The 21,371-nt window shown below is 38.6% G+C and overlaps 1 protein-coding gene across 1 annotated transcript; it reads right to left on the bottom strand.

Annotated features, from left to right (window-relative positions):
* Nucleotides 1–11,901: 11,901 nt before the first annotated feature.
* On the bottom strand, nt 11,902–20,178 carry LOC135475959 (high-affinity choline transporter 1-like). Its single transcript, XM_064755966.1, is given in 11 exon segments — nt 11,902–12,597; nt 13,404–13,621; nt 14,720–14,849; nt 15,766–15,915; nt 17,034–17,081; nt 17,083–17,130; nt 17,132–17,175; nt 17,177–17,184; nt 17,876–18,050; nt 19,631–19,738; nt 20,013–20,178. Coding segments are annotated over 11 exon segments (1,623 nt in total). The 3' UTR covers nt 11,902–12,069.
* Nucleotides 20,179–21,371: the final 1,193 nt, after the last annotated feature.

Below are 21,371 nucleotides of genomic sequence, written 5' to 3'. Positions count from 1 at the left end.
GACTTAAAACAAAAATGTGAAACTTGATTAAGGAGCTTATTTTTGGAATGCTAGAAATTAAATGCCTATTTTAACGCACTGTGAAGATCGTTCATTCTGAACACGTCATGATAATGCAGTATTCATTCAAAAGTGGTTTACTTTGTGCAATTGGACCCAACGCCTTGGAGTTGTTCGAGGACGGTATATGAGGAACGAGGCGAGGGTTGAGGTATTACCAGTCACACGTATACTCACCGTTCACTCGTTCCTACTCGTTTAAGCACAACCGGTCATTGCCTGCCTGAAGTCAAATGTTCTTCGTCCACGAAATTCACAGATAAAAGTTTCACTTTGAAAAAGTCCGTACAGGACCTGAATATAAGACTGCACATGCACACCCGGCTGTGTATATGAGACTTCCCGTCTGGGTGCAACCGTTGTGTCTGATATTTAAACCAGTGGTCGTGCCATCATGAATCTACAAAAGCTTTACGTATACACTGTTAAAAACTATATTTTAAAGTTAATCTGCGCTTGTCGGAAATACTACCTATTGGTGTTGTTTTGAGTGTGTGATCAGGTCACGCACCTGTATAACGCAGGTGATATCCTATTACTAAAGAGCAGATCGGATAAGACGCCTTTCTTCACTGTTTAAAGACAACTCGATCCCAAAACGATACATTATACACTCAGAAACCTGCGGTTTGCAACAGGGGTGAAAAACAAGGAAACTCCAGTAAGGCACATCGGGTAGAAATGTATACATAGGGGCCTACATAGAAACACGGAAAAGGCTCTCCCACAGCACGATTCAGCAAACCAATAGATATGGAGACAATGGTAAATGTTAATAATCTAAGAGCAGTTTAACTTTAAGCACCAGACAAAATATCATTAAGGTTTGCGTGCAACGTATGGGTGAATGAGTGTGCATACACGTGTGTTGTTTTTCTTCCTCAAAAATGTCCGTTAAAATCAATCACAGTCCAACGGAAAGCAAAATATGCTTTATTATGTATACAGTGTATGTATATGTCACTCTTATTTGCGATCTTGTGTGTTACGTACTCTTGATAACACATTTCTGCCCAATTCTTTAAAATGCTAAACATCTTCAGGCCCTTATTCTTATTACTATCGTTTTTTCTTACAGGATAAAGTGCATTTTAATCAAAGCGTTTGTGCATTGGGCCTTTCCATTACATTATTAATATTTACCTTTTGAAATTAATGACAATCATCTGGGTAATGAGGTTCCGAAAATATGTAATAACGAGGAAAAACGTGGATTCAGTATATTTTGGGTAGATATGTGGAGAAGGGAAGAGCCATTACTAAGATTAGGTAATTAGATTTGTTGAAGGTTTCAGGCAAAACGTCATTTCTGACTATGGCTATGTCGATAAGGAGAGCAACAACGTAATTTCTTGTGCTGTCTGGTGCAACCCTGGGACGACACTTTATATCCCTAAATATAGTCTGTTTAATTAATTCCTGATGGTCTTCAAACTTCTGGCAAATGGGAGATAGATTACTGTCATTTTCCTCTCCTATCTCCCGGTGAAACGTTCCTACAGGTACAAATTAATCCCCACCCCAAATTTATTCGTCCACTCATATACCTACACCGGTCCCGATGGCTCATTTGGTAGAGCGCCCACTTGGGCGGCGGGAGATCCTGAGTCGGGTCGGGTCACACCTAAAACCTCCTCGCTTGGCCCTCAAAATTAAGGGTACAGTGCAACGACTGGTTGACACGTATCAGAATAAAGGCTTTGATGGGGAGGCTTACTTGCCTTCGGTAAGTCGTTTCAGTGAAGCAGCACCAGATAAAAGAGCAGTAGAAATCCGTCCTGCAACAAGGAGGCACAGTATATGCACTCTAAGGACCCCTTCGTCGTCATATGACTGAAAAATTGTTCAGGTCGACGTTTAACCCTAGGCACTTGCTCACTCACTCCATCCATCCACCCCTTCACACACCCAACAACCCACCCAACCACCCACTCCAACTATCCGCCATCCTTTATTTTTCCTTATGGTTAATTCAAAATGTATATTTTTTCATCATTGTTTTGCAGTGATCAACGTGCCTGTTCATATCTTGTTCGGACTATTATACGTCTAGCTTTGCGAAAGTTGCATGACACGCGCCTACGGAATGGATTCTTTGCATACATCAATATTTTTTGGTACATGCATTCATTTTTAGCTTTAATACTTCACACAGTTGTATTGACCACGAATGCTAAGACATGGGACGCTTGAATCGTCAACTCCAAAGGCAGTTGTCCACTAGAAGTTGAAGAACAAAATATGCCCGCATTGTTTTCTCTCAGAATGTCGCTTTTATTAGTGGTATTTGATCAGTAAATACCGTCCTTTCGGTGTTGTTCTCGGTGTGTTATCATGTCATTATTTGCCAACATACTTAACCAGACCAGATCTTCACAAACCAACCAACTGAGACTAGTATATGACTCGACAGAATAGATACCTGAGCTTATTCTACCCCACCCTGTTTTATTGTCAACAAGCACGCAACCAGGTCACAGAACAAGAATTATCTTTCAGTCACGTGATCACTGAAGGTTACAGGCTGTTGAGGGTGCGACTTGCGACTTGCCCGGTATGAAGAAGTAATCCAATAAGTTCCTGAACGCTTAAACCTAAGTCCACAAACTGTAGAGTCATGTCAGTATTTAGACTATATATATATATATATATATATATATATATATAGTAGAAGGCAAATTCTTCTTAGTCAGGGGTATGGATTCTTAGTCTGAGCCGTTGTTTATATCAAGACACTATACGTGCTATGATTGTACCCACACGACCTTAAACGCCAATCAAATAAGTAAATAAATAATGAGAAATATTAATTATAACAAATTTCCTGTCATAAAGCTCCATTAATTTTATATCCATGAGCTGGAGGGCTCTATAATAATCAAGCTCTACATCTAAAATTCTCGAGCGGTAAATGTCCATGCTATGTCTGACACAATGGTTGACACACAGATACCTATTCGGTACAACGTAATTGGGTCAAAACTTTATTTTTTACTTTTAAGTAAATTTATTTTCATTATAAAAACATGCACCGTAGTTGAAAAGCTAAAGTCTACACTGAACTTCTCAATCAATGCAAAGTCTGCACTGAACTTCTCAATCAATACAAAGACTACACTGAACTTCTCAATCAATACAAAGTCTACACTGAACTTCTCAATCAATACAATGTCTACACTGAACTTCTCAATCAATACAAAGTCTACACTGAGCTTCTCAATCAATACACAGTCTACACTGAACTTCGCAATCAATACAAAGTCTACACTGAGCTTCTCAATCAATACAAAGTCTACACTGAGCTTCTCAATCAATACAATGTCTACACTGAACTTCTCAACCAAAACACTGAACTTCTCAATCAATGCAAAGTCTGCACTGAACTTCTCAATCAATACAAAGACTACACTGAACTTCTCAATCAATACAAAGCCTACACTGAACATCTCAAAACAAAGTTTACACTGAACTTCTCAATCAATACAAAGTCTACACCGAACTTTTCAATCAACACAAAACCTAAACTAAACTTCTCAAGCAATAAAAAGCCTACCCTGAACTTCTCATTCAATAGAAAGTGTACACTGAACTTCTCAATCAATACAAAGCCTACACTGAGCTTCTCAATAATTACAAAGCCTACACTGAACTTCTCAATCAATACAAAGTCTACACTGAGCTGCTCAATCAATACAAATCTTACACTGAACTTCTCAATAAATGCAAAGTCTACACTGAAGTTCTCAATCAAAACAAAGTCTACACTGAGTTTCTCAATCGGTACAAAGTCTACACTGAGCTTCTCAATCAGTACAAAATCTACACTGAACTCTCCAATCAATACAAAGTCTACACTGAGCTGCTCAATCAATACAAATCTTACACTGAACTTCTCAATCAATACAAAGACTACACTGAACTTCTCAATCAAAACAAAGTCTACACTGAGCTTCTCAATCAATACAAAGCCTACACTGAACTTCTCAATCAAAATAAAGTCTACACTGAGCTGAAATTCTATTATATAGGGTTACTAGCAAATTTTCTCTATATGGGAGCCATTTTTATCTTCTGTTTTAAATGCTATGGCACCTTTGTTAAAGATGCCCAGGCAGTCGATGTTTGACCTATTTTAAAACTTAACAAACTTTAAAACAAAGGTAAGATTAAAGTCGTAGTGGATAAAAAATAACAAGTTAATTGTGTAGTCTCCTTCTTGTTTTTTTTTTTTTGTAGACATGAACGCAGCTGTAGTTTAAAGGATAGGTGTGGCTGGAAAGAAGGGCGCAGTTCTTTGTACAATATGGTAACCAAGCACTCCATACACACAAGTCCATGGGTATACGGTTACTTGAGACACTTTGCTTTCCAGCACAAAAAGGAGTTGTCAGGCAACATTTTGAATTTACGTGCGTGTCTGAGGATATCAGAGAATATCCATGACAAACAAATTTCTACCTTTAGTATGTAATTATATTACTTACATGTACCTCTAAAAAGGTAAAACAGAGTATCATTCCTGCATGGATTATATGTAGTTTCTTTCTCAAGTATATAAAACATTATAAAATATAATTGTCAGGTGTATTTCTTTTGAGCAAATTCCCGTTTAATGGTTAAAACTTAAGTTATAACTGGAAATTTGGTCCTTTTTCAAATTTGAAAATATGTCATCGTTTACACGTCACCAATGCACATTTGTAAATGGACCAATCCTTATTAGCTAAAATGGGATGCGTAGTTCTAAATGCTCATCACAAATGTACGTGTAGATTATTTTTTTGATTTCTATAAGTTACAAAGATATATGCAGACGCCATTTCTGCTATTTTTTTCAACTTCCTTTATATTTGATATGTAAGCTTATTATGGAAAACAGTGATTTCTTTGTACCTGCGATGTTTAGGATTTAATTTAAAGTTTATTATTTTCCACGGAAATGGTTTCAAACACAGTGAATGTGCTTCTCAGTGAAAAAAGCGACGTTCATTGCCCTGGTAACAAAACATGATAGGAAGTCTATTCATACTTCAATATTGAGGTAACATAATTTTAATCGTTCTTTAATTTAAATAATCATATACTCTTCTTTTTTGTGTATAATGCACGCTGGTCATTTCTTCCGAGAACCATGAGAAAAGTTAAACAATTGGCTAACAATTGGCTATAATCAAAGAACTTCAAATGAAAATATGAAAATCAACCAAGCATAGATAGAATACTAAACAAGGGGTCTGCCATTTACCTATAAGTTCACGTACATTCTCCAATTCCACTTCTGTTGGTTCGGGGACTGCCGTGGCTCAGTTGGTTAGCGTTCAAATCCAGCTCATAGAGTTCAAGAGTTCAAGTCCAGCTCATACTGGCTTCCTCTCCGGCCTCATGTGGGAAGGTCTGCCAGCAACCTGCGGATGGTCGTGGGTTTCTCCCGGGCTCTGCCCGGTTTCCACCCACCATAATGCTGGCCGCCGTCGTATAAGTGAAATATTCTTGAGTACGGCGTAAAACGCCAATCAAATAAATAAATAAATAAATAAATCTGTTGGTTCGATTGTGGATTTAAGTCAACATGACTGCCAATTGCCCGGCGTAGAGAGGTGTTTCTCTCCCGGTTCCATACAGCTTCCGCTACCACAGACATGACCGCAATCACATAAGTAAAATATTCTCTAGGATGCTTTTCATAACGAATACAGTCAAGTAAATAAATGATAAAACTGTAGGGAACGTTTGAATTTAAGAACCACTCAATAATTATATAAATAAATTAATATATATAGTATTCGTATAACACTTTTTGGGGCTTATATATATCTGAAGAACCCTGCGGATGGCTATGGGTTCCCCCGGGCTTTGCCCAGTGTCCTCTCACCATTATGCTGGCCGCCGCCGTCAGCTGGTCGTACAAGTTAAATATTCTTGAGAACGGCATAACATACTGATGAAAAAAGTAAATAAAAGTATCTGAAGAATATCAGATTGTTCAGCCTCCTACCATTTGTGGTGCTTATAATCAGAAAATGCATGATACTTTAACATACGAAGTCCCTATAGTTTATATCTTTAAATTTTACAAAGCTGTCAAAATATCTGTTACTTACAAAAACTTAATATGCTAAAATCGCTCTTATGACGAATGTAGAAAGACGCTACAGAAGGCCAAGACGAACGAAGAGAGGCCTGGAGACACGCGAGTAAAGTTCTCAGATCTCTCAAATCCGTCCAGGTAAGTAAACACGACGTTATCTTCATTTAGTTATGAAAGCTGATATTTGAATAAGCTGCTAACATATGAAATATCTAGAAGTAACAATGGTATAACCTAAAATTTGTTTGCATAGTCGAAAGTGAAGACCAGGACTGAACGAAGTTTAGTATCGGGTATCTCAGCAGTCACGCCCAAATCTTTGATCTTCCCCTGTTTGCATGATTTCAATTGATATTACAGGCATACACACGGTCTATGAGACGCCCGTCAGACACTCACCTCCTGGCCACTAGTAGAACAGGAACTAGGTCTATTCGTGTGGGGATTACACACATTTTACGTCTATATAGTGTTTATAATATAGACTATATGCGGATATTTGTGAGAAAACGCTACCACCAACCAAATTTGTCACTTTGGCTTTAAACCAAAGAAACAGGCATCAGAAGGTCCGCCTTGAACAACGAAGACACATGACTCTTCCTGTTTTACTACACGTATACTTGTACTTGTTTTTTCCACATAAACATCGTGCCAGACTGAAAGTGAAATTTCTACACTTGTATATATACTTGACAATACACACATATATAAGCTTAAGCCTAACTGTTGTCCGGTTTCAGTTTCGAGCACTGACACATGGGAAGTGCTACAACGGTATTAAGTTACTGTTCTCCAACGTTAAGATTTTTTTCTGGCCCCTGTAATAAAACATAAAATAATTAGAACATACATTAAACAGACATTAAAATGTCTTTGTTCTCAAATGTAGCATCTGTCTAGACAGTGATTTATGCCATATAATTAGCATGGTCATATGTTACCGTGTTCAAAATCCAATATATTGCATCGATATCTATTTATTCACGATAAGAAACCACTCTGACAAATTGTAGTGCAAAATGCTGGTTCTATTGTGAATTAAGTAATTTTTTGAGTGTCAATCTAAAAACATTTAAATTAAATGTATTTATAAATTCTATAGCAAATGGTCATTTTTGGAGCTTTTCGTTATATTTATATGATTTGTGTTTTTCTCATATTTCACTCGCAAGATGATGGCTAGTTTCATGAGTGAAGGAAACCGCAGAGATTGGAGGAAACCACCGCATACATCAATAGGTGCTTAATGCCTTTGGCTTAGCCATCTAGGTAACAGACAGTAAACAGTATGCCACGTTTGCTACATGTACACCATCTAGCTTGATGTAAGTACATGTAGACACATACAGGCGTTATTGTTGGATTTAACGCTTTTGTGTTCAATGTATGTCATGAATACGTATGTCAGTGCGCTGCCTCGATGAGACCATCGACTGACGTAACTACAACACCTGGTAAGCTAAGCTCGGCGAGACTGGTAAAGAATAGGGGTTACACGTTTATAGTGTGTAAGTCTATATTTTTAAAAATGCCTTTAGCTGTTTGAAGTAACTGAACTGATTTGTGTAAATGAAGCTATTTTCTGTCATAAGGTGATGTACACCTTTAAAACGGTGACAAATCAATCGATTGTCAACCAAACCTATCACATAGTCCTAATCAGTTTGAAACATTTCTTCCAATTTACTGAACCACGATATGGCTGTAATAGCGCTGAAGAGTGGTTATTTATTTGATATGCTTTTCATTCCGTACTCAAGAATATTTTATTTGTACGGCGGCGGTCAGCATTATGGATGAGGAAACGGGGTAGAGCCCGGGGAAATCTACAACCATCCGCAGGTTTCCGCCAGATCTTCCCACTTACGGCCGGAGAGGAGGTGAACATGAACTCACTGCGACCGCCTTGGTGAGAAGCTCATGGGTCATGACCTATGATAACCGCCTCGGTCCACGGAGGACGCGAAGAGGCATTGGGCCATAATCATTTACTCTCTGTCGTCAAAATTTGCAAAATGGTCGAATGAGTATCAGTCATCAAATACACATGAACATGAACAGAAAGAGAGGCTTTCGTGGCCGAGTAGAGAGAGTGCAGCAGTAGTTTAGAACAATATCAGTCCCACCAGTGCAGTCGCTGAGAGTTCAGCTCATGCCGGCTTCCTCTCAGGAGGTAGGCTCCAGGCTCTCTTTCATGTTTCCTCCTACTACAATGTTGGCCGTCGTCGCTTAAGTGAAATATTCTTGAGAACGGCGTAAAACACCAATGAAATCAAATATATGTACATAAAATCTAGGTGATGTTAACTGAACATACAAGGCAGTTGAAGTATCAGCCACTATATTAAAGTCAGGGCCAGCTATAATCTTTCGCCATCCATGCGCAGAATCAACAGGAAATCATCAAAATAAACATGCGTAACAGCTCCTGATTTCAAGGTTTGTGATGACTGTTGGTATTCTGTTGGTCATAATGGAAAACTATAGGGCCATTTCTCATTAAATATATTATTCACACAGAGGTGAAATGTCAGCACTTCCGTCAGCGATAAAAGTGATATTCCCCACTGTTTTTTATCACCTTTGTTATTAGGCTTCAAAGGTAAAACTGTTCGTCTAGGCAGAAGTAAACTGTAGGTGAGTAACCACGCGAAGAAGTAGTAGCGAAGAAGTACATGTAACAGGGAAAGAAATCATCTTTCGGTGTGACCTAATTTTTCTTCCATTTTGTTAGGTTACTGTTTAACAATCTTCACCAGAGCCACTGAACGGATCAAAATCAAATATGATAAGTCAAAGAACAACACATTTTGCAAAGTTCGTTCATTTCCAATAAATCTGTAGAAACTAGCCATGGGTCACATTACGTCACGTCACGACTTATTTTTTGAATGTTAAAGTTACAAGCATGCCGATGGAAACTGAAAACTGAAAACGTCTGATTTTTTTCTCATTTTTTGAAGCCACGTGAAACCGTTGCTGCTATGAGTTTTGGAAATCATTCAGCCGATTGGTCAAACAACCGCTCTTCATTTTGCTGAAATAAACTATTTTGCTATGCGAGGGATTGTTTTGCGTAAAATGTTTTTGAAAAACCTGTTATATTCAGTGAAATATATTCGCTATTGGTGTGACAATAATTTTTCAGTTGTGTTCATAAATACAATGTAGTGCTTTATTTGAAAAGCCGTATTTAGCACGATTGTTATACATGCACAATGACGGATAGAAAGAATGTATGCTTCTTGTAATGAAATTGTACATAGCTCACCCAGTTCACCCAATCGGGATTCGATTAATATTGACGCTGACCTGCGGGTCTACGTGCTCTCGGCTTATATCTTTGAAAATCAAACTGCCACTTTTAGCGAAGTGACACGTGAAGATTTTTCGGAATCTGTGATAAATTGTTATGTGGGGCCCTACTCACGCAATCCAGGTGTATCATCACTGAATCTCGTGGCTCATGTTAACACGCTCTTGTGAATGGTTTGTTCTGAAATCTTGCGTGAAGAGTGAATACAGGTTAGGGGTCTTCCTTTAGAATTCAACACGTCTGTATGCAAGTTACCACACGCCATTCTTATTGTGTGCTGAAGAATGTTTTCATCCACGTACATATAACCCAAATGGTTTACCACCAAACTACTCGAGCGACTACAGTCTACTGTGTGCAGGCTTCTCAGTTAAACAACTTTCATTAGTTATGTTTAAGAATCTTTGACCCCAGATCATAATTTCAAATTTTTGTGTAAGCTTCGTTATTTTATTTATTTGTTTGAACGGTTTCAAATGATGTGGCCGAAGAATTTTCACATTATGTGACGGCGGTCAGGCGTAAGAGTTGTCAGAAAACAGAATACTCTGATATACCATCACCGCCTTTTGCCAGATACTGACACACACCCTGACATTCAACCGCAGCCGAATGAGCAAGAGCAAGATCCGAACTAACTACCTCGCTGGTCAAGATCCAGACAGTAACAACAAGCCAGCCTTTTAACCGTGTGAGCTATAGCTAGAGTTGCCGTTCACTGTTTTACACATGACTGTGAGGTAAACAGTCAGAAAGTGAAACTCAACAATAAAAACTCCGAAACTGACGAAAACGATGCGCCTGGGGTTTATTTATTTATTTGATTTGTGTTTTACGCCGTACTCAAGAATGTTTCACTTATACGGCGCCGACCAGCATAATGAAGGCAGAGCCAGGGGAAATCGTCCGCAGATTACCAGCTGACCTCCCCACGTATAATTTCATGAAATTTAAAACCAAGCTCCGATTTGAGGTTCAGTGGTACCATCTTGCAAAGAGTGTTGATTAGATATTGTAGCACACACACGGAATTAAAATAAATTCCCTGACATAAATATACCAATCGAGGTGAAAGATACAAGCAGGCGTTACCACCAGAGCCATTGAAAATAATAACTGAGAAACCCCTCACTTATTTTTTTTCAACCCCTTAATAAAATATAGTTTCCATTTCCTATATGGCATTTCCCATTCCCAACATGACGCTTTCTGCCGGAATATTCCTAGATAAAAGTCGACGTATAAATGTCTACATAAATTTTGTCTCAAAAGTGATCAAAAGAGTAAGCACATACGTAAAAATAAGAGGAAAAGTAATAAGGGTTAATAGTTTTTATTTAATTGTTTTTAATGCTTCCTTGTTGCACATTGTTGACTTTCTGTCAGGAAATTAACACGTTATAACAGTTCAAAAACGTCCTTTTTAAATGAGAGGAAATCCATGAAACAGTAAAATGACGCGTGCTAAGGTAAAAACATAGTAAAATAACTAGAAAATGTGCTTGTGAATGACAAATACAAATGTAGCCCTGATGTCCGTGACCCAATTAAACAGATATGTTGTTTAATCTTATATGTATAATGATGGAAAAATTGAATCTGTCACCTTTACTCATATGTTCTGTATAACCTTCTGTATGATCTTTCAAAGTTATCCAATTCACAACCTCAGTGTACAGATGATATATACGAAGTTTTATGAAATCTGAAATAACGTTTTACTCGGAAACTTGGGGACAAGATTTGTAGCAAATGAGCAACCTTTTAGTGACCTTGACCTTTAACCACAATATAGCATGAACAAGTTGCAACAGCTTTTATGGTCTCAAATATGGAATAAAGAAACATACTTGGCATACAGGTACATTATCTGAGTGAAAAGATAGAATACATGGAAAATTTGATCAAAACAACTTTCTCTCAACTTTTTACATAACCTTACCCTTCTGTCAAATTTCGTCAAAAGCCATTTAGTTCTTTCTCAGCCTTAAGATAGAGAACAGTTTAGTCGGAAACTTGGTAACAACATATTTGGCACATGCGTGATTTTTGAGTGACTTTCACCTTTGACTTCATTGTGACTTGCATGAAACAAATATTTAAGGTTTATTAAATATCATAATCTGAATCCATTAGGTAGAGGCGTAATTCCCAAAACAAAGCTCGGCCTAGGCGGACGGGACGGCGGGCAAAGGAATCCCATTAAAAGCTATGAGCTATCCTGGGCCCAGTTGTTCAAAAACTTCCTACCAGGTTTAACTTTAAACCAAGGTCTTCAATATTGTATGAGCAAAGAAAAAAAATAATGATGAAAAAGAAAACAGATTGAGTAATAAAACATTTAATATGAACTATAGTATGTTATAATTTGACTTTAAACATCTAGCAGTGGCTGTTGAGTTTGGGCTAAATTGTAAACATAAAATATGACTTAATACCAGTATTAGTTAATACACTTTTGACCAAGGCATGCACATGTATGACGGTAGGATGGCATTAGTACATTTGGTGTATTACACGTAATATATCACTTCCGAAAGTGCTTGAAAATGTGAGAGGTACATGCACATTGTTTTTGGAGGCATTGTCAGAAATAAAAACTTCACATAGGGTTAAGTGAGATATTTTCTGTAGCCAAAGGTGCACGTTTATCGCCATCTTTATCACTATCTCGGAGAGCCTCAGGTCGTTCATCTTCCCGTACAGCGCAGTTAAGGAAATCAAACTTTCTATCCAGAATTCCATTACGGAAAACATAATCAGTGACGTAAGACACGGCGAATATGGTGAACAAACTGCATAGCATTGCGCATGTCTTGAACGGAAACCGCTGCCCCATGACCTCATCGTATAGCGGATACTTGATGAGGCTGGGTATCCCGATGAGTGGCTCGCCGCCCGTTATCCTCAGAAAGAAACCCACGAGGTATCCAGCGATACAGCCATAACTGTTGGATACGCGGATCCATAGGACGCTGACCAGCTGTGGAAAGTTGATGACGTAAATGAGGTCTGAACAGAGGAAAAACAGGCCGTAGACCGTGGTCACAACTATTCCGATCAACGAACCCAGTATGCGGGCGATAAGAATGCCAACTCTCAATACCCAGATCAGCTCAGAGTTTGACGCCTGGAATGTGAAAGTCATATATGAATGTAAGATGAAAATCTACTCGAGGAACGTCATTCACCAAGATGGATTTCCCCAAAATGATGGCATTGTCACTTGGGCAACCCTTGTGTGCAGATCTTGGAAGTTGTCCAAAACAGTTCAATAATCATAACAGCATGCTCTAGCACCAGATCACTCTAGCTAACAGAGGCACTGCTGACAATAGGCATGCCAGTCGACGACTATCGCTTGTCTTTTGTGCAATCTAACGTTCAATGAAGATCACTTGTCTTCCAAGAACATGGTGCAAATATTACTACGTCACATGTGAGAAAGCTTGTCAGTAATCGTCAAAGTTTTCGTCAGTTATTTATCAAAAGTCAGTGGATTAAGCATGCAGGGTTTCCTCCACCCACAAAACTGATCGACTTCGTGTAAGTGAAAATACTGAGTATAGTAACAAAACTAGGTCTGAAAACATATCTTTAGTGCTCCAACTTACACCGATTTTTAAAGGTTTCCTGCTAGAAACATAAAATGCATTTAGAAGTAATCTCTCTGGATGCTTTATAACTTAAAGGTCATAACTGCTAACTTTTATGGCAGAGCCCGATTATTGCCTTTCATAAAGCCAGTCTTAGATTTGCAACATCTACGACATTCCGCAAAAGTTCATGTCATCTTGTACTCAAGCCTCTTATTAACTGAATAGCCCCATTAAAAACAAAATTACTGATCAACAAGCACAAAGATCGAGAGATGGACAGATCAAGCGACTTGTACGTCTGCTTATCTGTTGCGAAGACTATAATAGGGTAACGTACATTGGGTCGTAAGATGTTTCTCCATATGTTGTGAGCGAAGACGGAGCTTGTGGAGAGTATACAAGAGTCGGCTGACGACATGACCGCGGCGGACACTGCCCCCAGGCCGATCACTGACACCGCCGTGGGACAAAGGTACTGTAAGCCTATAGGCAAGATCAGACTCCTCTCTGGTCCGGTAATAGGTATCGGTCCTCGGTATTCTGTTTGATTCAAATCTGTCCAAAAAGCAAATAACTATGAATAAATAGAGGGGTAAATCGGGCGTGTACGTTAATATTAGCTCTAGCACCCTGGCGAGTCCAGCTGTTTTTGTTCAAAGGCCAAGGCTGTTATGTGTTTCCATCCACGCATTGTATTCTGCACAAAGTGGGTGTTTTCGTATTAAAATCTCCTCTCTATTACAGCACTTCCGAGTCACCGTCTCAATGTGCATCCTTGAAATTATCAGGTAATCCAAAAAACTCTGATTTTGTCCCTGTTCAGCAAGTTAGGTGAAGGTGCACCGTTGTTTTACGTCTGATTGGAGCTGTCAAATTTACATAAACTTACACAATGAGGACAACTTAGTCAACTGAGGTAAGTTTAATTCAAATTTCAGCTCAACAGGCTGCTTTACGTCACCATTTCAAATCACGTCAACATAAGTTTCTTTCACGTGGATGCATGAATATCAATAGCATATTTTTGTTTTTCTCGCGACAATATTAAAAGAACATTACATACAAGTACATAAAAAGTAAAATAAACACCAAAAATAAAAGAGACTACCAAAAACATTTATGAAAAAAAAATGTACTGAAAAGTTACATCTCTGTTAAAACGGAACGATGTAAAATGGTAAATGACTAAGGTACAGATCAAGAGATACAGATCTGCGCTTGCACAAGTGGAAGAGGATTACTTGGCGTGGGGGGTGGGGGTGGGAGTTGTCGGGTGGTCGGTGATTTTGTTCGATCCTACTTTTCTACATTTTCTGCCCTTTGGTTCGTGCCATTTTGCTGACCTTGACGTAGACTTCCACGTGTCTTCTGGTAGGTATTAGATGAAACTTCGGCGGAATTTGAGACGTCATCAAAATTCCACACTGCTGTTGAGTAGTTGACAACACAGGATCCGTGTTGTGATTGACAGGTTGCAGATAACAAATTCATCCATCATGAATGACCCATAGCATGGGTGTCTCACCAGTCGGATAACAGCTTATGAAGAGTGTTTGCTGGTTTATAAATATATTGACTGCTCATCGAGACTTGAACTTTAACATGCAAGAAAATGGAAAATGAATTATTGTCTAAGGTCAGACGTTGCATTACCTGCTGCCATAACTGCGGCTCCAATCGCCATGGGTGGTATCGCCTGTATGGCAGCTGCTATTCCGCCACCAACTGATGCCCACTTAGCTATCTGTGGAGTCCTGCAAGCCAGCACTCTCTGGAAGTAAGTCTGTAAACGGACAGGAACTATAAAACCATTTCTGTCTATCACAGACTTTTACAAAACTTACATAAATTTTTCGTAACTTTTCTGGTAAATGGCGCCGACTTTTGATGCTATAACCAAGACAGCGTCATGTACGAAGAAAGTTACGAAATTTACGTAGTTTTGTCAACTTGGCTCCTGTTCCACAAAACACACAGTAACTACAATGGCCACACAAACACATAATATTAAGTACTACCATAGTTCTTCCAATCAGCTTTTCAGCGACTGCTTCATGGAAAAATGCTCTACTTAATGAGATACGCATATATAATACAAACCCAATGTCTCCTTAAAAGAGCATGATGAAAAAACTATCAATAGGAGACAATCATAAAATCACAGATGTAGGCCTATTACTTGACCCATGTAAATAAGCCCCTATACTAATTCAGAATACGCGGAATTATTATTGGACAGATGATAATTTAATTAGGTCAACAAACATGTATGTTTGAGGTTTAGTTCATACGTATTTTTACATTAATATAAAAACTTACGTTTAGGTTTTGACGTTGTGCGAGTTAGTCTGGCAGCGAGGCTGGGTATACACATATATAATTTTTATTTCAAAAATTTCATGGTTTATTTCAAAACCATGGTTTTAGCACTTGAGTTTATACTACGTATGCAATATGTGCACCAAAAGAGGTATATCCTTATGTTTTGTTCCATGAAATATTTATTTCTCTATTTGATTGGTGTTTTACACCCTGCTCAAGAATATTTCACTTATATACTTTTCTGGTTCGGTAAAATACATTAGGGTTTGTATAATCTAGTGATTAAATGTACGACTAGCAGGCCTGGCACTGACGTCAGAACGCTCATTCTGTCCACGACGTCCATGGCGTTCATGACATTTTGAACGATGACCCACCTGCCATGGAATTCCGCCCATAATGAGAAGAAGGTAGCTGTCCAGGAAGAGACCTATCTTCTCTGATGTCCTCACCTCTCCTCTCCACCGGACAGATAAAGTGCTCAGATCCACAGCGTCGTTTGTCAAAGCAAAAGGGAAGGCTAGAAACTGAAAAAGGATGCGCTTACATTTATTAAGTGAGGATTCCACAGGTAGCTAGTCTCATGTAAATGTAGCGCACGTATATTTCTGACTGACCTTGCGTGATATTGTGCTATCGCATATATAGAATAATATCATAATTTCATGTGTATTTGAATGAATTACTGGAGAATCTTTATTTCAAACGGATCATTCACTTCTGGGCATTCACCTGGAGTCAGGAGGTTTATTAGGTATACCTAGAGTCAGGAGGTTTGTCAGGTATGCATGAAGTCAGGAGGGTTTATCGGGTATATCTGGAGTCAGGAGGTTTTCAGGCATGCCTGAAGTTAGGAAGATTGTCAGGTATACATGAAGTCCGCTGGTTAGTCAGGTACAACCCTGAAGTCAGGAGGGTTTTTCAGGCATGCCTGGAGCCAGGAAGTTGTCAGGCATGCCTGGAGTCAGGAGGTTTGTCAGGTACATCTAGTCAGGGTATGTCAGGTATGCCTGGAGTCAGGAAGATTGGTCATGTATATTTGGAGTCAGGCAGTTTGTCCATGTATATCTGGAGTCAGGAGGTTTGTTCATGTATACCAGAGTCAGGAGGTTTGTCCATGTATACATTACGTCAGGCGTTTGTCTGGAGCCTGCAAGGATAGCCTTCAATGCAAGAGCACTAACAACTTGAAAAGCCTATCTAACCGATGGTTTATAACAAAATAATAATAGCAGTGGAGATGTTTAACATTATGACAACACTATGTATCTGTATGGGCGAATTAGAGAGAATACCTGTTGGAATTTAGGTGGAACAACCGTCTTGGCAAAGTTAGACTTAACTGTCTAGTGATGTTTCAGTGCACACTAAACTCTCTGCAAGCAATATGGACAAGAAGTGCATTGCCTCAAAATGTGGATGGTCGAGTGTTTCCCCGGAGTCGGTTTCCTCCTACCGGACTGCTGGCCGCCGCCAGGTACCGGATTTGACATTATGATTCTGTTAGTGAAATATTCTTGAATGCCCTTTATACACCAATCAAATACACACACAAACAAACAAACAAAAGAAACAAATAAATAAGGAAAAAAATAAGGAACATATATCTTAAAAAAACCTGGTTCTGACACGCTCAATCTCTCACCAATCCTAATGCTATGCATATCATCTGCAGGACGTCTGTGTAACGCACGGGAATACAGACCACCCAGGAAAGTGTACGCTACAGCGATACAGGCCGAAAATGATGATGGATATGGTGGCGTTAAGACCCAGAATGACGGACAACGACGCACCTGGTGACAGGAAGCAGGGCAAATCAGATACGATTCATTTGTACTCTTCAGTACGTAGAATGGCGTGTGCGTAATGTTTTAGCATTTTGTGCACTTCGTTTACACGCTTGTTTTATCACACAGTATGAATATTTCTCACGAAAAAGAGCTTTTAGTTTCGAAAACGGCTGACCAGGCAGGCTGTACCAGATTCAGGTAATTTAAGGCTAGCTGTTCAAAATCAGTGCGTAGATTTTATTTATCAATTAAACGTTTTATAAAAATCTATATTACCCTCACCAGAAAGCATGCTGTTTTTAAATGGACACTGTGACGTCGAAACCGACGTCACGACTCACACGATAAGAAGATAGGAAGGCCCAGCTCGGGACATTCGTTGAATGGTTGAATAGAAAATATTTCCCCTATGTGAACTGCTATGTAGTCAATATAATTGTCTTAAAACGATGCTATGAGAAATATTTCTTCACGCTGTTGTTGTTAGCTGCTGAACCATTAGAACATTTTGAAATAAGCGTTACTCCGTAGGGAGGCTTGAACAGAAAAGACAAAAAAAAACAAAAACAAAAACAAACAAAAAACAAACAAACAACGAGGCTGTATTCGACGAATGGGGTAACTTATCCAATGAATATTAACCAATGGAAAGCTACGAAATTAAGAAACATAGACTACAAGAGTACGATCATACCAAGAGCGGATAGTATGGATGCCGTCAGAACAAATCTCCCAGCAACTGAGGATAAATAGTAATGCTCCTATCCGCGTACCATACTTGTTCTGGAAAGGATCAAACATAGTCACGTAACCAGAACGCCTGACTTTCTCGGCAAAGAAGGAAACCGCCTGCAATGAAACAAAACGTGCTAAAAAAATAAATGTTGTTTTATAAATACAATACACTATATGAGAACGTAAGTATATAAGAATATAATGATTGTTCGTTTAAGGGGAGATAATCCACCCCTCTGCAGCGTTCAGATACATGTAAAGTTATCTCCTTGGTGTTTTTCTTCTCACGCGCGTGGCCGTTCATGCGAGTTTGAGCTTTTGTGTCAAATGGGTGAATTAGATAAGCTCACCTTCTAGAGTCACTGGCTGCATGAATTCATTTGAGCATTATTACTCTTATAATCGAACATAATCATTTGAATTCACATGTAACAGAAAGTCTCATGTCTGAGCGACGCTAGAATATATTTTGTTAACGCAGCAGACACTAATAATATTCAGGGTATTCTGTTAATTTAACTTGGAGATTGTATAAGACTAACATGACATTATGACTAACATTACTACTAACATCACATTATTATGTTATAATAACAGAAAATATCACCCAGAATCACTCAGAGATTATATTTCCTGTTAAAAATTAAGAGATTGTTTCCTTGAATGTAACCAGGATCAGCAAATACGGATAAGCCAGATGTTAGCACTATTGCAAGTCGCTAAAGCAGTGAGTCTAATTAACAAGGGTCAGCAGATGTTAATAAGCCAGGTGTTTGAACTATTGCAAGTGGCTAAAGCAGTGAGGCTAATCAACCAGGGTCAGCAAATAGGGATAAGCCAGATGTTAGCACTATTTCAAGTGGCTAAAGCAGTTAGGCTAATTAATCAGTTATGGTTAGAATATGGTACAATCTGTGTTCCAAGCTGGTACCAGGTAATGTACCATATTAGACTGTACAAATATACATTATAGATGAACGATGTTCCATCTAGAAGAAAGTGGCTGTATATTTGTGTCTCTATTTTGACGTCCCATCTTTTAGTAGAAGCGTTCACATAAGGGAGGACCTGAGACGACATCAGCTTTTCATGGGACGTCACAGCTATTGTGAATTTGCGGTCGTGTCGTCACGTATCTCATGATTATATCTAGTTTCCTTCAACCTTGATCGAGATTGCCCATATATCAGCAATAAATTAGCAGCACACAAAGTTAATGTGTTAATAAGCTAGTTTTAATTAGGTCGATATTTAAAAGAAAAAAAATATAACGATAACCTTAGTTATTTCGGCAGAGGTGTAGAAACAGACCTAAAGAGCCACAGTCATTTTGCTCAGGTATATTTGGTAACTACATAAATCAACTCTAATTTTGAACTCTTACTTGGTCATTGGATACGCAAAGTTAGAGAATCCGGAAACACGATCTTAGGTACCTCTTACTCCACGTTCATATGCCTCAAAGGTGAAACAGGTGTACTCTCGGGTTATAAAAATAATTTCCGCCTGATTGGTTAAAATTGACATTAATCGATTTTGCTTTTATAACTGAGATATATCGGTTGTACAACACCACAAAAATAATTAAAAGGTACGCTTTATGTGAGACAATTTATCGATGAAAATATAAATTTGGTCTAGCCTTGTCTTCTCTGTTAAAAGTAACATATGACAAAAGCAAATATCTACCCTTCCGCCTGAACTCATTACTTACCTATAATGAGAGCCAGATTGTATCCTATGGGTGCCTGGACCCATACAAACCCCGAAGTGTACATCATTTCCGCTGTTCCATTAATAAAACCTCCCCCAACCATCGTTGCTACAAAAACAAAACAGTTACATATCACACAAGTATCATACATGTAAATAAAGGGCCATTGATGACAGGGATATTGTCCAAGATACCACTCACTTAAAAGTAGCGACATTTTGACTGAGACTATTCCATTGTATGTTCATGGCGACAGGTTGATTTATCAACGATCATATGCCTGTGGATGAATTTGTTCTGTTTATTTCCACGATGTGGTAATGTAGTAGTGTTGAAGTAATGAAGTAATGTTGCAGCATATATATGCGTCAAATAAACATACCTGTCAAGGTAAAAAATGCTACTAGCGCCCCCATGTTCCGGTTGGCCAGAAACATCTCGTTCGTGTCTTGAGTACGTGTAGTTTTCCGGCCTGCAATGATTCCCACCACCAGAATGGCCACATAGAAGACGATGACTGCGATCAGCCCAGCCACGGATACAGCCATTTCTGCCATTATGACGATTAATCAGGTTAATATGTTACACTTGCTTTATAACAGAGATACATAGTGTTCATCTTATATAATGGCTAAAGCTTATGTGGATTTTTTTTACCACTTGAAAACGTGACTCCTCATTTACCATTAGCTTAAATGTTTGAAATGTCACATTGTTAACACATATAGTTTTTAGAACTTAAAAACCTGATATCTGATATATCGTTAGCTTAAATGCTTGAAATATCACTCTATTTTTGAAACCAAATAGATTTCAAACTTCAAGCAAACTTCAACTCATTTAAGTCATTGCAAGCTGATTGAAATAAGAGACGCCATCAATAGTTTAAAAAATAGTGACCCATGCACGGATGGAATACAAATTTCACTCATAAAGCCAGTGTTCTATTTGATTTTAGAACCATTGTGCCACGTGGTTTAATTTGCTCAAACCAGTATGGTTTGTTATGGTATTTGTCTCTCTATATGAAAAGCCAGTGCCAGCAAGAGACAAAAAAGAGTTCCCCAAGGGTCACTTCTTGGACCTATTCTATTCCTAGTGTACATAAGCGACATAAATTCCGTTAGTAATTCCGTTTATAGACACTGGTGTATGCAGAGATACAGCTGTTTATAGACACTGGTGTACGCAGACATACAGGTGTTTATAGAGAAACTGGTGTATGCAGAGATACAGGTGTTTATAGAGACACTGGTGTATGTAGAGATACAGGTATTTATAAAGACACTGCTGTACATGTACGTAGAGATACAGTCGTCTATATAGTTTGGGCAGAGACACTGAAACAAGTTTGAAATACTGAAGTTTATATAACGTGACCGCTGTGAACACAGATACACGTGTCAGTAAGCATACTGCATGGAGTCTATATACTGAAGGATGTGATGGGAGACTGGTGTAGACACAAGTGCGCATAGAGGGATGATGATACTTGCAGATACTATTGTATACGATGATATTTGACGAGTTTATGTATATGTTTCCAAAGATATATTAGAACCTAAATGCAACATAGGCCTACAATGTTCGAGACATAAATCATGTGATTATGCAGCTTGCTATTTACTTAGTTACCTGTATGTCAAAAGAAAGCACTTGACACTCGCTTTAACAACGCCACTATTAATTCGATAGATTCTTTTACAGAGAGCATAGATCTGTGTTAGTGTATTGCGTATAC

Source organism: Liolophura sinensis, chromosome 1 (genome assembly GCF_032854445.1).
Source record: "Liolophura sinensis isolate JHLJ2023 chromosome 1, CUHK_Ljap_v2, whole genome shotgun sequence".
In the NCBI taxonomy this organism is placed as follows: domain Eukaryota; kingdom Metazoa; phylum Mollusca; class Polyplacophora; order Chitonida; family Chitonidae; genus Liolophura; species Liolophura sinensis.
This window is presented reverse-complemented; position numbering and strand designations above follow the sequence as displayed.